This window comes from Miniopterus schreibersii, assembly GCF_964146895.1.
Source record: "Miniopterus schreibersii genome assembly, chromosome: 8".
In the NCBI taxonomy this organism is placed as follows: Eukaryota; Metazoa; Chordata; class Mammalia; order Chiroptera; family Miniopteridae; genus Miniopterus; species Miniopterus schreibersii.
In genome coordinates, this window is record NC_138109.1 from 74231579 (window position 1) to 74249043 (window position 17465).

The 17465-nt window shown below is 42.6% G+C and overlaps 1 protein-coding gene across 1 annotated transcript in view; it reads right to left on the bottom strand.

Annotated features, from left to right (window-relative positions):
- BMP6 (bone morphogenetic protein 6) overlaps window positions 1-17465 on the bottom strand; it is a 137289-nt gene that overhangs the window by 22300 nt on the left and 97524 nt on the right. Inside the window, exon 2 of the mRNA XM_081146224.1 lies at window positions 5421-5613. Within this exon, the coding sequence (XP_081002350.1) occupies window positions 5421-5613 (193 nt within the window). The remainder of the gene's footprint in view (window positions 1-5420; window positions 5614-17465) is intronic.

Genomic DNA, 17465 nt, shown 5'->3' on the forward strand with positions numbered 1-17465 from the left:
AAAAGAAACACAAAGGAAGAAAACTGATATTTATAGATGGCACGATTATATTTATAGAATTTTCAAACTACTGCACGGAAAAATTATTAGAATTTATATGTGAACTTGAAAGGTTGCTGGATAAAAGAGCAATATACAAATTCAATTGTATTTCTTAATGTGAGCAAACAATTAGACACTGAAGTTTTTTAAAGTTAATAATACCATTTACAATATCATAAAAAAACTAAAATATCTAGAATAATTCTAAAAAAATATTTAAGAAACAAAACCCACAAAATATTATTGAGAGAAATTAAAGAAAGCCTAAATAAATAGTATATTCTTAGATTGGAATGCTCAATATTGGTTAGAATCAATTCCTCCCAAATTAATTTCTAGATTTGATGCAATTCCAATCAGAAGCCCATCAATTTTCTTTTGTGGAAACTGAAATACCTATTTTACAATTTATATGGAAATGGAAAAGTCTATAAATAGCCAAGAAAATCTTAAGGAATAAAATTGAAGAACTTACACATCAGACATCCATTCTTCTTTAAAAACTAAAAGTACTCACCCTGGCCAATGTGGCTCAGTGGGTGGAGCTTCAGCCGCGCACAGAAGGGTCTTGAGTTCGATTCCTGGTCAAGGGCATGTATCTGGGTTGCAGGCTCAATCCCTCATGTGGAAGGCAACTAATCAATGTGTCTCTCTCACATTAATGTTTCTCTCTCTCTCTTCCCCTTCCCACCCTCCCTTCCACTTTCTCTAAAAATAAAAATCAATGGAAAAAATATCCTTGGGTAAAGATTAACAAACAAACAAAAAACTAAAAGAATTTAAGAGTACAGTATTGGTGGAAGAAGAGAAAAATTAACCAATGGAACAGAATAAAGATCCCAGAAACAGACAACACATATGTGATCACCTGATTTAGGACAAAGATGCCACTGAAGTAAACTGAAAACGAAAAGTATTTTCAATAAACGGTACCGGGTCAATTAGGTTTTTCTATCCTTACACAACTTGGATATCTAATCAACTTCAGCAGCTCAGATATTATTTCAAATATCTGCTACTGTAGTTGAGTTCATTCTGCTGAGCTAAGCACTTTCCGATCCCATTGCCTCCTGGGCATCCCCACCATGACTCAAACGTGTCCAGACCAGACCTCACCTCCATTCCTCCTCCTCACTTATTCTTGTGGGTCCTGGCTCTGTGAGTGGTTCAGAGCAGCATATCAAACTAAAAGTTCTGGGAAAACGGGTATTGGCCCTTTGACAGTTATTTCCTCTCCCGGGACAATTATATTCTATCTGCAAAATAGGCTGGAATTGGTGAATTTTGTCAGAAATTCAGTTTAAGCAATAACTGAGTCAGGGCTTTTTCCCAGAACCCCACTGGCACGGCGTCAGGGCTGTCCAAAGGAAATCTTTCCCAGTTTTGCAAACCGACTTTACAGCAGCACTGCCTTGTTTCTTTGATTCAGAGATGCATTTCTTTACATCCTAGGATAAAACATACAGTGCAGGGCAAAAATAGGTTTACAGTTGTTCGTATGGAAAATAATATAATAATTAATAAATAATAATACAAGAATAAACTCTGTGTTTGACGTACTCACAACTGTAAACTACTTTTGCCCCACCCTGTAGAAACCAAACTTTAAGAAGTTTAAACAAACAAACAAACAAACAAACATTGCCTCTTTGCAAACAGAGGAGTAAGTTGTGGCACTGTTTCTACCAGGAATAATGAATTTTAAATTTGGTAATTATTTCTTACTTTAAGTGCACTATAGATAGAACATGAAAAAGAAAAGTTATCATGTACACAGAAGATAGATTATCATTGCCAAGCAATGCAACCACCAAAACATACGGAAGAGAGCACTGCATTTCAGAACGAGCAGAGGCGAGTGTGGCCGATCCATGGAACAGGACCCTCTTTCAGACACTGAACGTGCTCCTCTGATAAAATTTCTGGCTGGCTCTCAGGAGATGCTCTTTGAGTTCTAAGTACACAAAATCAATTAAAGCCAGTAAAAGTATGTCTTGTAGCCAGGTAAGAAATGTAGATGAAAGTGATATTCTTTAAAGGCCTCCGAATTGCCCTTTGACTCTAAAGGTGCTATAGAAGTAAACATCTCATACATGCTATGACAAGCGACGTGCTACTATGATGCTACTATACGTGAGTAGGAAAGGTCAAAGTTATTCAGAGTATCCAGGTATGAAGTCAGCTTAGTGTGTCTGAGATGCAGAAGACAATGGTGGACAAATGTGTAATACTGTGAATAAGTCCAAATACTTCTGTATAAATTTATTCTAGTTTTCTAACAGACACACTTTCACCCCCAAGAGAACTGTCTCGCCTGCCACCCAGACAGAAGCATCCTTGTATGTTCCCATCCAGGCTAAGGAGATGGAGATGTGGAGCATGCCAGTAGGAGACTGCTTACCCCTTTCTGGCATTTTACCTTCATCTTGGGACTGTCCCCACACCACTGGGGTGACTTTTGGGAAGCCTAGCAGACAAAAGTTTAGGCATAATTTGGACTTTGCAAAATCCATATGTGCTGCGTTTCATTCTCTAATAGGTAATGTGCCTGTCCTGCTATCTGATGGGATCATGGTTAAGTCCTAATGAGGGAATATATGAGAAGGTCTTTTCCAAACTCGAACTACTATATAAATGCCAATTTTTACCAGTGTCATCATAAAAACATAATGATTTATAACACCAGATGTTAACACCAAACTCATCTTAAAGTATGCACACCGCACCAGAGCACATTTACAAAATCGAGTGCAAAGGCGTCCTCTGCTCCCTGATTTAACTGTCACACTGCTGGCTGGCTGACCCCGCTCTGCTCTGTGGGTTGCTCAGACCTTTCAGGACTTAGGTTCTATCTCAGGGTTTATTCTCAGCTTTTGGATAAAGTATCCAATGTTTCCCTGTTCTTAAAGCACCATCTATTCAAGGAGTCACTTTTTTTTAACTTACCTGGTCCAGTGATTTCTTATCAGTCTGAGGAACATGTATCTGTTGAGATCACAGCAATGGCCTTTCTTCCCAGAATCTTTCCTGACCCTCCCTGGGTCAGGCTTCTTAGCTGCTCTGTGCAGCAGGAGGCCCAACACATGACTTACCCTGCCTCAGCTGAGTATATGAGGGCATTGAAAAAAACCTGCTTTTTTTCTCTTTTGCAAGGAGGCCAACTATTTTGCAACACAAAAACTTGTTAAATTAAGTTAATCCATCAAATACTACAAATTTCACTGGAACACAGATTAGACAAATAGGTTTCTTTACAAGCCTGGAGAATTGTTTTTAGCCAAGACACCCCAAGACGGTACAGCTGGGGAGATCAGACCTTCCCCAGGAGTCCTGCAGTTAAATCTGGAGGCCTCTGCAAGGACATGAGGGGACAGCAGGAGGCCTGGGCTCCTGGCCCACCGATAAGAAAAGAAAAATCTCCTCCTGGCCAACCGAGAACCCTTCAAAAGCACAAAATTCTCCCAATATTTTTCCTTTTCCTATGCATAAAAATTAAACACATCCAATCACCAAATATCCCCATCCTAGACCGAGAGACTCAAATCTGCTTTGACAGTCATCAAAGTTTGGGACAGTTTGGGATTTTGTTTTCCAAACTCACTGCTGGCCCCGGGGAAGTATGACACCACCGTCTTAAGCACAAGGCAGCTGTTCATTTTTGGCTGAAGTTCAATATAAACCTTACAAATGGTCTGCTAGCTCTCTTTTTAAAAATAATAATTAAAAATATTTTATAGTCACAAACCCCACCATCTAGTGTTTTCACTGTAAAGCTTTTCCTGCAGGACAGAGAAAACCATGTATTCTGACAAAGTTCTGAGCCAAAAAGGTACCAGGAGGCTATTTCCACCAGAAAAACATAATGGGGGCAAATAATTAGGCAGATGGAAAATCAACAGCGAAAGCAGTTCCGAAGACTCCCTGAACCCAATTCTCTCTGAAGCATCGAAAGAGGAAAACCTAGCAACAAATACTTTGCTTTTCAAAAGAGGCCCTTAACAGTTAAGTCATTGACTATACTTTTATTTAGGAGTGAAACTAAGACATCAAAAAACATCCCACTCCTTCTGAGATTTTGGTCTGTGATAAAGATACCATGATGGCTGTATTTTACTTATCACTTAACTATTCCAGCAAGAATTCACTACAACCATCAGTGTGTATTTCAGCACCATGATGTGTCCCCAAACCTGGCAAGTGTCCTTCCTTCTTTCTTCCTTCCCTCCTGAGAGATCTGAATATGTTTTAGGGCCAAATGTTGACAGTGCTCTCAACACTAAAATAAACCTCTTACTGGGCAAGTTACCATTCGTTATTATTTTAGTGTATGTACTTGCGACAGACCCACACACAGCTTTGTAACTTCAGGAGAAAGTGAAGTTACTCCTAAGCCGCTGGACAGTCTTGGGCAGTCGGTAGAGCTCCGAGACCAAGGGGAAGGAGGTCGCCGTGGGTTATGAGGCCGAAGCCGGCAAGTCCCTCAGAGTCTGCGAGTGTGGGGCTCGCTCTCGGCCTGGATTCTCTCCCTTTCGCCTCCGTCTTCACATCTGACCACCAGGCTGTCTGTCCCGCGGGTTCCCCACGCACCCTGACACGTCCACGGCAAAGCTCGTCTCCTGTGCACCAGCGCTCCGCCCTCCCCAAACTGCTAAACTGACCCCCAAAACACTAAGCAAAATTCAAGGTCACTGGAGTGTCTTCTCTGTCCTGTAAGTTTGAATTAACTTCTGTAATCCTTCAGCCTGCAGCCCTTCCTCCAAATAGCACTCCATGGAAGTCTCTTTTTATTGCTAGGGAGCCCCAGGAAGGTACTTCATTGCAGTTCTTTTATAAAATGATTTGGCCTCATTTCAGGAAATCAGAATCATGCAGACACAGAAAAAAAGTCTATCATTCCCTGTATCCAAATGATAATACATTTGACACACACACATATACACGGACACTCATTTGCTCAAGGACATAGCATACATAAAATATGCATATTATATGTATATATTATATGCACAAATACTTGAATTAGTATCATTTGTAAGCATCCTTACATAATTTTCACGTGTGAATTTATTTTAGGCGTCCTCACCCATCATTCAAAGTAGGGGCTAACCAACAATGGGCGACATTTTAATCCCAATGAGTCGTATGTTCTCCCATCACAAAGGATGCTTAGTAAACACCATCTGGAAAGTCTTCATTTAGAAAAGAAAACCATTTAGAAAGTCTTCAACTCAATAGCAAACGATCTTCCTGCTCCCTCATCACGGTCACGGGCAAGCCCTGAACCCCAAATCGCCTTCCACAGACATACTCGGGGTTAGAGATGAAAGGGTGAGAAACGGGGCCAGCCCCACCCTTTGGGCTTCCTTGAGCCCTCATACCTGTGCTGATGCTCCTGTAAGACTTGATAAATGCTGATAAGAAAAGTTTGGTTTTTAAAACTCCCCACAACACAGTCCTTGTAGATTCGGAATTCTGCAGCCGTCACCGCCTCGCCCTCAGGAATCTGGGACAAGTTGAACTTGAACTCTTTGTGGTGTCGCTGGCGAGGGGAGAACTCCTGGTCGTACTCCACTATAAGATTAAACAAGAGAGAGTGACAGCTATTGTTACTTGGCTAAGTGCCACAGGCTCACCTCAAAAGAAAGCCTCCCATTTCAATTCATAAGTGGATTACAGGTTACCAACGGCGTATTAGAGGGATTGGGGTGGTGGAGAGCCCACTGGCTAGGCTGTCAGGCGGAGTGGGATTCAAATCCTTCATTTTACCCAAGGATTAAACAAAGTCCTCAGATTTAATTCATTTAAATACTTTAAGTACTTAGTTTAACTAAGTTGCATGAAAGCAAGTTATTTCGACTCTTGGCTTCAGGTTTTCTCATCTGCAAAAACAGGGGTAAGCATGGCTTCACGGGGAGGTTGTGAGAGTTGAGCAAACAGTAAGACCCTGTCTGGTGCTCCAGCCCTGATTCCCCGCAGCCCCCCCTCCTGCGGCCTTGCCCCCCTCGTGCCGTCAGCAGTGGGCAGGCCCCGGGCAGCCCTGGGCCCGCCTGGGTGGGCTGGTGCTGCGGGGGGGCAGTGAGCGGCCTGGGCCTGGGCCTGGGCCTGGGCCTGGAGCTCCACGCGTCCTGCAGTTGTACCTGCCGCCCAGTGGGCGTTTTTGTTCACGGGTTGAGGGTAAAGCCTCATAGAAAATGCTGCTCTACTGAAGCTCGCTGCCCTCCCTGGGCCTGCGGCCTGAAGGACCCTGAGGGGACCCTGCGCTGTGAAGGGCAAGTCACCGAGGGGCCTGCTCCCTGCCAATGCTTTGCTTCAGGCTGGGGAGGACTGGTATGCAGGTTGCTGGTGGCTGTATTTTTAATGAAATCTTTTCCCTGCTTGAAGAGAAGCCAAATTATGAAAAACTACACCTACTAACGGTCATTTTGGGTCAGCTTTCAGGTGTCGATGTGAGAGAAGCGGTATCAGCCCCAGATGCTCAGCGCGCGTAACTGCTGTGCAGGGAAAAGCAGCTCTGCTCCCCCGGGGAGCCCTCCCGCTCCCCCAGAGGCTGGGCCGCCTCTGCCCTGCTGCTCGCTTAGTTTTCTTTTGAATGGCAGCCGCAGCAAAGTCCCATGAGCAAATTAATCCTTTATGGCAAATTTTTCCCAGGGCTTGTGGGCAGAAAAAAATCAAATTATTAGCCACCTCCAACTGCCCACTTTCTCCCACATGTGGTGCTCTCTCTCCATAATCACCAGGGAAAAGCTTTGGTGATTTAGCTTCTTAAAAAAAAAAAAAAGCCAATAACTTCACATGAACCTAAGGCCTCGATGGCATCTGCGGAAGCTGAGGAGAGTGAAGCCATCTACAGGAGTGAGGTTTTAAATAAAGAATTTCTGAAACTGCCATGTGACTATGCAACAAATCTTGTAGATTCAAGCTCTCTCTCTCTCTCTCTTCTTTTTCTTAATGTTAGGGGTTAAAAGAGGACAAGCTTTGGCTTATGTAAGAGCTTGAATATAAGTTTAAAAAGGTCTAACCAGAAAGTAAACCATAGTTTAGTCCCAACAAGAGAGCAGGTTTTCTAATTAGTGGCTAAGCATGAAAAGCAATATTGTCGGGGAGTTCACCCGAGGCCACCCACACATGACGGTGTATCACTTTCCCCTAAAACTGATCTGCCTTTTAAGTGTGATATGTTATCATCGGTGGTTAAAAAGTGAATCAACTCTGATTTCCCAAAGAGACTTTCTAAAAAAGAGTCACACGGCTTTTCTAAGGGCCTTTTGGCTGCATAAATTTTAATGTCACTAAATGAAAATGTATTTTTAAGATTCGCTTAAGAGAGAATACTTAAAAATTCCTAGAATAAGTCTTTCCTTGCTCTTAATATAAACAATTAGAAAAAAAATATATAGATGTGAAGATATAAGACAGTAAGTAACAAGATATTTCAGTTAAGGAGCAGAGAAAGGGACAGAAAGGTCAATAAATGAGAAATGTGGTAGCTAGTCTTTGGAGAGGTGCACCACCCCCAACAAACCATACCTCCCTGTATTCATACCCTTGGGTGGTCTCCCTGCTCTGGTGTGGCTCTGGGCTGGCCCTGTGACCTTCTTTGGACCAACAAAATGCAGCAACAGTGGTGCTGAGTGACTTTCTAGGCTAGGGCATAAGTTTTACACTTCCTTCCACTTCTTGGAATGTCTGTATGGGGAGAGATGGCTACAATGTAGAAAGTCCAGCTACTCTGGAACTTCCATGCTGTGAGGAAGCTCAAGCTAACCATGCAGAGAGGCTGTGTGATGCATGGAGAGACATAGGGAGGGAGGGAGGGAAGAGCCCAGTCAGTCCACAACAGCCTCAGTTGAGGTACCAGCCTTGTTATGACAGTGCCATCTGAGATGTCCAATCCAGTGGGACCTTTAGATGACTCATACCCCAGCCACCATCTGACTACAATTGCATGAGAGACTTTGAGAGACCTTGAGACAGAACCGTCCAGCTGAACTTAGTCATTTCACAAGACTGTAGTAATAATACCTTATTGTTTATGCCACTTTGTCTGGGTGACTTGTTGCAACTAACACAAGAAAAAGAGAAGAGAAGACAGGAGAGAATGAGAGGGAGATGAAGAAAAAGGGAAGTCTGCCCCTGCTGGAAGGGGGGGAATTCTTAAGGACCTGGATTTCGAAATGCTGGGAGGCAACACATACGATCAGAAGGGATCCTGGCAAATGCTTGCAGGATGTGAAGAGAGAGAGAAGGAACCTAAAAGTGAGAAAACAAGAACAGTGCAAAGCCTTAATTCTCTTACAGTGTGAATTAGAACTCATTGCCTTAGTGTGCATTGCCTCATTTCTCCTTTACCACAGCAATGTTACCCTGAAGCATGGAACTTTCTTCTGCTTTCTCTTTTTCCTTCTCTGAAGAGATTCATGGTCTTTTCAGCCCCCGAGTCTCTGATTGCTACTCAGCTACTTTTAGGTTCTTTCCCACCCAAAGCCTTTACTGCCTTCCACTGCCTTGCCCCTCTCCGTGACTTTTAACTGGAAGTAGTAGCACCTTCCTCGCCCTCCCTGTGACACCTCAACCACCAGTCACTGGAGTTTGCTTGGAACCCCTGTTTTCTCCCCCAGTCTTTGGCGTCCGATTGAATTTACACAGTGCATTTTGTTAATGTCTTATAGGGTTACAAAAAAAATAAGCACAATTAGGTCACTTGCCTGCATCTGCATTTGAAGACCACAATGCTGAAACAGTCATATTTCTAAGGAGCTTAGCATTCCCCCTTCCAGATGTACAATGCTGAATTCCTTAAATCTCAGAGAGTTCGGAAGTTTGAGAGAGGGCCTCGTCCTGAATTCAGTGCTCACTACCTGTTTTGCAGCCTCCAGCATTTGGCTTTTCAACAGTGATGCCACGTGATAGATAATTAAGTAGTAGCTAGGAGTGTTGACAAATTGTCAAGCTGGTTTTGGATTCCACTTCCCTTTCCTCTTACTTATATGATGCTGAGTAAGATTAGTCAAATTTCCGGTTATCAGTTAAATGGGAATAATAACATTTCTGAAGATTAAGTATGACAATCTATACAAAATAGTCAGTGGTAGAGTGCTCAGTAAGTGTTTGCTGTAATTATCATTGGCTGGTATTTGAGAATCTGGCTCCTCCGAGCTTAGAGTATGTCATTGCTGACTAATTCAAATTTATTCATGAGTCTGTAGACAGCGCTGATTAATCCTTCTGCTAAATTAGCTTTTTAAATTAGAGATTTGTTCTGTGAAAATTGCAGTAAGTGAAATCACCATATTGAGTACCATCAGCCTTGGCGTTTGGCTACTGGATACAGTGCTGTGTTCTCCGAAGCAATAAATCCTAGAATTTGTCATTTCAAGGACTAGTGAAAATATTTTTTAACTGGAATGACCTTACACAAGGTCACCTACTTTCTCTGTTTGCCACTGGTAAATACAATAAAACAAGACAACAAACTATGTTAACTCTATGATTCGATTTCTAAAGATCTGGTTAACACCAAATAAAAAAGGAAGGACACAATTGAAAGATACATATAATCCTTGAAATTGAATAAATTTAGCTTTATAAAACTCACTGTTCTCTCTTTTGCCTCAGACTAAACCATTTGAAATTTCAGACCCGGTCCAGACCTTTGGCCAACATGTACACTTCAAAATCGCTAAAGTGGTAAATTCTGTTATGCATATTATACCACAAAAAAAAACTAACAAAAAATGGACATTTCTTACACAATCACAATGCATGATCACCCCTAAGTCAAAATAATTCTTCATTTTCCTTTAATACTCAATTGATAATCAATTTCCTCAAATACCTCAAAAACTCTTTCTCCATTTGGTTTATTGGAATCAAGAGCCAAACAGGGTTCACTCGTTACATTGGCTGCTCTGTCTCTTAAGTCTCTTCTAAACTAGCAAACCAGGAATAGAACTCCATTAATCTGATGATGAATCTACATAAAAGCCCTACAGCTGACAATATACTTAATGGTGATACATTCAAACCACTTCCTTTAAAAGCAGGAAAAGGTGAGATGCTCATTTTCAGGCTCAGATTTGAGTCCAGTTCAGTACTATGAAGATTAAATAACAAAAAAGGAAGACACACGTTACAAACTGTTGGACCCAATAAGAAAGCTTAGCAGATTACCTCCCTGACTGTCTCATTGAATTCAGGCTGTTATAACAAAAATATTACAGACGAGGCGACTTAAACAGCAGACATTTATTTCTCACGGCTCTGGAGGCTGGAAGTCCTGCGTGATCAGGGTGCCAGCCTGGTCAGGTCCGTGGCGAGGGCCCTCCTCCTTGCTATGCCCCACAGAGCCTCCCTTGGTACACGCGTGAAAGAGCGTGAGCTCTAGTCTCCCTCTTCCTATGAGGATGCTGATTCCACCATGGGGCTCCCACCCTCATTACGTCATCTCAACCTAATTACCTCCCAAAGGCCCACCTCCTAATACCATCTCATTGGGGATTCAAGTTCCAACACTATGAATTATGGCGGGACACAAACACACAGTCCGTCCCATTGACCTCGAGGTGTCACATCATTTGTTCTGCTGCATTTGATTTTATGGTTTGGAATTGTGTTTGTGTTCATAAGTGACACTGGTGACGGCCCCACCTCATACAGTGTTAATTTGGTTTTAAGTTATACTTGCCTTTGGAATAAGTTCCTTTGGAGAAAAATTTTAATTACTCATGCATTCGTTTTCCTTTAAACATATGAAGATATTCAAGCTACCGATTTTATTTATTTATTACTGTTGACACTATTACAGATGTTCCCCATTTCCCCCCCACTTGTCCGCCTCCACCCAGCCCCTGCCCTGCCCCTCTGGCCTTCGCCACACTGCTGTCTGCGTCCATGAGTTATGCATATAAGTCCGTGTCCATTTTCTAGAGGTTTGTCAATTTGGGTTAAACTTTTCAAATTCATCACTATATGTTTTTTTCAGAGTATTCTATTTTTTAATCTCTGTTTTACCTGTGGCTTTTAACTCTAATACCGTTTATTTGTGGGTTCCTTTTTCCATGATTCTTCTTATTGGAGGTCATTTTCTTCCCCCCTTCTTGCTCCTGCTTAATTTGATTGTAATAAAGATATTTTAGCCCGACTGGGCGTGGCTCAGCGGTTGAGCATCGACCTAGGATCCAGGCGATCAGGGTTCGATTCCCAGTCAGGGCACATGCCCGGGTTGCGGGCTAGCCGATCAGTGGCTCTCATCATTGATGTTTCTATCTCTGTCTCTCCCTCTCCTTTCCTCTCAAATCAATAAAGATATATTTTAAAAAAAAAAAAGATATTTTAATAGAGTTATTTTCTGAATATCATCCCACAAAGTCTGAATTATTTCAATTAAAGTTGTCTAAAGAAAAATAAAGATGCCATCAATTTCAACTTCAAATATAAGAGAGAAAAGAGAGCAGCGAGGGAAGAAAAAGCATAGAATAACCTCTCTATTTAATACACTTAAAAGGAGTCACATATTATCTTCCCACTAACAGGACTCACTCAATAGTTAATTCAAATTCTCCCTTTTCCAAACGCTTCAGACTTCTTGTAGTTACACACCAAAACTGAAAAACTTGAAACTCTTTTCTTTAATTGCCATTCCATCGACTTCTGTAAACAGGTTTTCATGCCATGGCACAAGTTTGTTTACTTTGAGGCAACAAGAGCAGTTCAGGCCAGCCTTCCAAGGGCTGAAACAACGGCAGCCTTCTGACTTTTATGCAGCAAGCACACAGCCTCAAATAGTAATAGAGATACTGAACTGAACTCTCCAACTCACTTTCTTTAAAAAAAAATTTTTTTATTGATTTCAGAGAGAGGAAGGGAGAGGGAGGGAGAGACAGAAACATCAATGATGAGAGAGTCATTGGTGGGCTGCCTCCTGCACGCCCCCTGCTGAGGATCGAGCCCGCAACCCAGGCACGTGCCCTGACCGACCGGGAATCAAGCTGTGATCTCCTGGATCCTAGGTTGATGCTCAACCGCTGAGCCACGCCAGCTGGGCCCTCCAATTCACTTTTTAACCACAGTGAGACGATAGACTTTACCCTCCAGGATTTACCAAATATTTTTAAATACATGTATTAATGTTCTATGAGAATCACAAATATCAGGAAGGATCTATTTTCCTGGCTGCCATCATCCAAGTGACTCTTTCTTAAACTTCAATTTTTATTTAAAATAATTATAGACCCACAGGTAGCTGCAGAAAACATGAGGATGGATTAAAAAAAAAACACTAGAGAGATCCCATGTAACCTCTTACATAACTGAAGAACACTGGCATTCTACTTCAACTACACTTCATGCTCCACCTTCACCACTTTTTCCATGCTTTTGGGTATGTGTATATGTAACCCTGTGATGGTTTATCACTTGTATAGATTCCTGTAACCACCAGCACAATTCAGATGCAGCGCTGTTCTGTCACCGCAAAGGAACTCCTTGGGCCCACCTCCCCTTTATCCCAAGCGGCTTTGTCCGACCAGACCCGGTACCTACCTCACAAAGAGCTTTCGGACCAACGAGAAGTGCTTCCATATAATAAGGGTTAACCAAGTCATTTTTCTTATCGTTAAAAACTCATTTTAGAACCATTCTCCTACCCAAATACAGATGTTACCATCACTGAGGCTGGGAAGAAGCTCAGCAGCTACAAACACACGTCTTACAATGGAAATCAGCCACGGGCCTCAGCTCACGAGAGCACACACTCACGCACTTAGATCAATAAACGTGTCACGAGGAGATTTAAGCCGAGTGACTGCAGCCTTGACGGAATTCCATTAACATCAGATAACCACATTTGTGCCTACTTATCAGGACTGTTACAAAGAAGCAATCAGAGCACATTTAGTAAAAATCAATATATACAATCAGCATTTTTTCGCAGTGAAGAAGTTTAACGTCTTCAGTCAAAGCTCAAGATAGGAGAGCCCGAAGAGAAAATGAATGACTCTCCCACCCTCTGATTCCAGCGGCGGAGCAGTAATGGGTAGAATATCCTCCCTGACTGGGAGAAGAAATTTAAGGGCCCAGGCTAATGATTTCTTTTCAGATGACCTTGCGTCTCTCATGGCTTTGATAACGTCATTGTCCGTGGTGTGCTGGAGCCTCACTGTGTGTTTCTTTTCATTTAGTCTGCCCAGATTACACCGTACTTCATGAATCTGTGGATTCCTATCTTTCGTCAGTTCTGGAAAGTTCTTTCATCAGTTCTGGAACATTCTGAGTCATTAGCTCATCAGTGAGGGCCTCTTCTCCCTTCGCTTTAGTGTCTCCGTCAAGATTGACAGCTAGATGTGTATTAGACTCTCTCATTCTAATTTCCACGTCTCTTAACTGCTCTTTTATGTCACTGATCTCCCTGTCTCTTGGCTGGACAATTTCTTTAGGTCTATCGACAAGTTCGCCAATTCCTTCTTCAGGGTAAACATATATTTTAGGAGCCATCTATTAGTTTGTCATTTTGGTGACTTTTAAAAAAATTTCTAATAGCTCTATTTGTTGTTGTTGCTGTGTGGTCTGCTTGGTCACTTTCGGTTGCCAATTGTCCCAGATTACTATAATATATTATACTAGTCTTTATTCTTTGTGTATTTCCTATATAGTTTGTCTAACATTTTCTCTCTAACTTGGTGTCTGTTTCCTAGCATGTGAAATCCTTGGAGAACTTAATCTGCATTGCCACCCTATCCCTCTGGTGGTTTTCATCTTGGTGATTTATTTATTTCCTTGTGGGTTTGGAGATTTTAAATTAATTTTTGATTGAAAATAATCTTGGATGTTTAAGTTGGTGTTGCTTTTCTCCCCCCCAAAGAGATGTACACTTGCTTTTTTGGGGAACATTACCAACATGGAACCACTTGTGCCCCGTGGAGGGCCCTGGCTTAATTTAATCTGGAGCAGCTCTCCCATGTGCCTGGACCCCCAGCTCATCTCACGACTGGCAGTGGTGTTGGTATTTGCACTCACAGAAACCTGGCTTTTATGTTTGTTTGCTCACAGTAACAGACTCAGGGGAGTCCTCAAAGATGGCCCCAAGTCCCTGACATTCATGCTGCACATATTTGCTCTTGTTTATCCTGGATCTAGTCGTATGTCAGCAGGAGGGCCTTACAGATTATCTAGCCTACGATCCTTCCAGAATTTGAAGACTTTATTTTATCTTGTGTGTTTAGAAAATAACATTTGGGACACATTACTCTCAACTCCTAAAGATATTATAAAACCTGCCTAATATTTGAAGAGCTCACAAACATTTCTCAGAATAGTCCCAGAAGACAGGCAAAGCAAATATCATCACTATCATATCACTAGGATCCCGAGGCCAAAAGCAGTTAAGGGGCTTCCCTATGCCACTCACGTTTATGATTTCAACTATTATTGTTATGCTTCAGCCTTTCACAATTCCATCTCCAGCTCGTTGCTCTCCCTGAAGGGATGCGTTTCTCTTACTGCTGGGCACAGCCCTTCCTCCAGATGCTGCGCGTGTTCTGGAAGGCGGCATGTATAACGGAACTCACCATCCCCCGCTTAACTGACTTGCCCCTGTAGCCGCACCTCTGTTCATCGGGTCACTCTAGACTGGACAGTTAATCACCAACTCCTGTTGACTTTGCCTTCTAGAACTGCACTAGCCATGTGCAATTATTTAAATGTAAATTGATTAAAATTTAAAATTCAGTTCCTTCAGCCACACTAGCCACATGTGAAGTATTCAGTAGCCACATACAACTGGTGGGCACTATATAGATACATCATGGTGCACTTCTGTCAGTAGGATTCTACTGGATGGCACTGTTCTAAACGTTTCTCTAACCCACCTGGTCCTGCCCCTCCACAACCACTGCCCTTGTGCAGAGCCTAGTCCTGCTGCCAGTTTTGCCTCCTGTCCATCCATTCTCCATACTGCAGTAGTAGCAGGGTTACAAAACTGACCTTGTAACTTGCCTGCATAGAGCCTCTAATATTCCCCCAGTCACCTTCTGGCCTCATCCCTCACCTTTCTCTGCCTTGAATGACACTCTCGGGAGACACTAAACTGCTCTGTTTTTCCAACCACACTCCCCAGGACTTCAGGCCTTTGCCGTCCTTATAGAATCTCCTTGCCCTTTAAAAGGCATTTCCCTCCCTCACCTTTTACAGGCCCAAGTTTTGAAGCAGCAGCACTAGAGGCCCAGAATACTGATTTGCAGATGGCTGGGCACTCTGAGCTCAGGGGGCAAACCCCAAGCATGTTACATTTTAAAAAGCAGAGGAAAGAAACGAATCTGTTCAAACTCCTTCAGTTATACTCAAGCCATATCACAAGGTCACCATGCACAAGGAAGATGGAATGGGTTTTTAAATCCCATCCTTAATTTAGAGAAACAGACCTCTAACTCTTTTTCTTTCTCTTTTATTATTTTTAAGGTGAAGTGAAATTTACATATTAAAATTAACCATTTTAAAGTGAACAATTTAGTATATACACAATATTGTAAAACCACCACCTCTAACCACCACCTCTTATCTTTACAATATTGTAAAACCACCACCTCCATCACCCGAAAAGAACACCTCACACCCATGAAGCAGTAGCTCCCCACTCTCTCCTCCCACCAACCTATGTTCTATTTCTATGGATCTGCATGTTGTGGGTATTTCATATGAATGGAATCATACAATCCTTTGTAACTTGTTTCTTTCACTTAGCGTAATGTTTCAAGGTTCCTCAATAGTGTCAGCGTGTATCAGCACTGCATTCCTTCTTTATGGCTGTGTGATATTCTATTGTACGTACACGCCACACTCTGTCTATCTATTCATCCTGACACACATTTAGACTATTTCCACCTTTTGGCTATTGGGAACAGTGCTTCTATCAACATGCATGGACATGTATTCAAATGCCTGTTTTCAGTTTGTTTGTGTATACAGTGTGGGGCAAAAGACGGCTTACACTTGTTCTTATGAAAAATAATACAATAATTGCTAAATAATAATACAAGAATAAACTCTGTGTTTCACACAGGCACAACTGTAAACCAACTTTTGCCACACCCTGTATACCTCTTCCATTCTCTTTTGTTTTCTTCATCTCTCCTTCTCAGCCGCTGATTCCCCAGAGTTAATGTGGGAGGGGCTGGTAATGACCCATCAGAGTTTAGTCACAGCCTGTCCTAAACTCAGGGCTATCAGCTAAGCACCCTCCTCAGGGCCAGGCTATGCAAGAACCTGAACAGAAAGAGGCCGGAACATGAATGAGTGTTGAATGTGCCCAGGACAGTCTGACACATTGTAGGTTTGCAATAAATGTTTGCTGAGTCTGGTTATAAACAAGGTTAATCCAGGGGAGTTGCAGAAGAGACCTCCAGAAGGAGAAGTAGACAGATGCTGTAGACCAAAAGTCAAAAGAAGAAAAGGGTACCTCAGAAGCCGACATTGTGGGGAGGGTGACAAGAGAGAATGGAAATTGAGCACTGATGAGAGATAGCTGCTTGCCAGAAGAAATCCTGGGAACGTTGAAAAGAGAGGAACCCCGATCAAATGGCTATTGTTTCTTCTTTTGAAAGTCAGGAGTCTAGTACGCAGGAAAGAGCGCAGGAGCGACAGGCCAAAGATGTGAGGCCAAAAAGCAGTAATGTCTCTTTTCAGCCCTGTCAAGTTACTTAACTGTTCCCAGTCTCTTAAAGCATCTACAGAGTGGCCGTGAAATCTGGAAACAAAGGCAGTATTATTTTATCATGTCTTAGAATGTCATAGCAATAGCCCATGTATTATGGATTATGCCTGTGTTGACCCATTTGGTGACGGCCGTCTATACGTGGGGTAGGGACGTGTCCCCACCGGCGAGTGTGAGAGGCACAGGAGCCCCAGGATGCTCCGCACACCCCGGCAGGGCCCGAAGCACTAGCCGTGCGGTCTTTTGTTCAGAGCACTGCTGGCCCAGACCACGCACCCTTCACACGCACCCTTCCCTGGCCAATCAATTCTACTGCTTCCATCAGAACTTCTGCAGAGACGCACAGAGAGTGAGAGCAAGAGCACGGAAAAATCCACGGCAGGAAAAATTAGTCCTTAAATAATTGGGAGTTGAACTAGGTTAGGCAACAGTTCCTCTCATTGGGTGGCAGCTTAAATAAACACTAAATCCTGCCTTTCTCCACAGTGGACTTCTGACCATGACAGTGGAGCTATTTGCTTTAATGAAACATTCAAGATTTAAAAGTTAGAAGTAACTGACAGGCCCACTCCTTGCTTCGGTTCCCAGGGTTGCCGGGGTTTCATACGCCTATCAAGTTACACTGCATCAGATGACCTGTTATTATTCGAGGCACAGAAGCGAGCGTGCCAAACACGGGACGAGGGCCGAGTCCTTTCTCATGATCCCTTCTAACCTC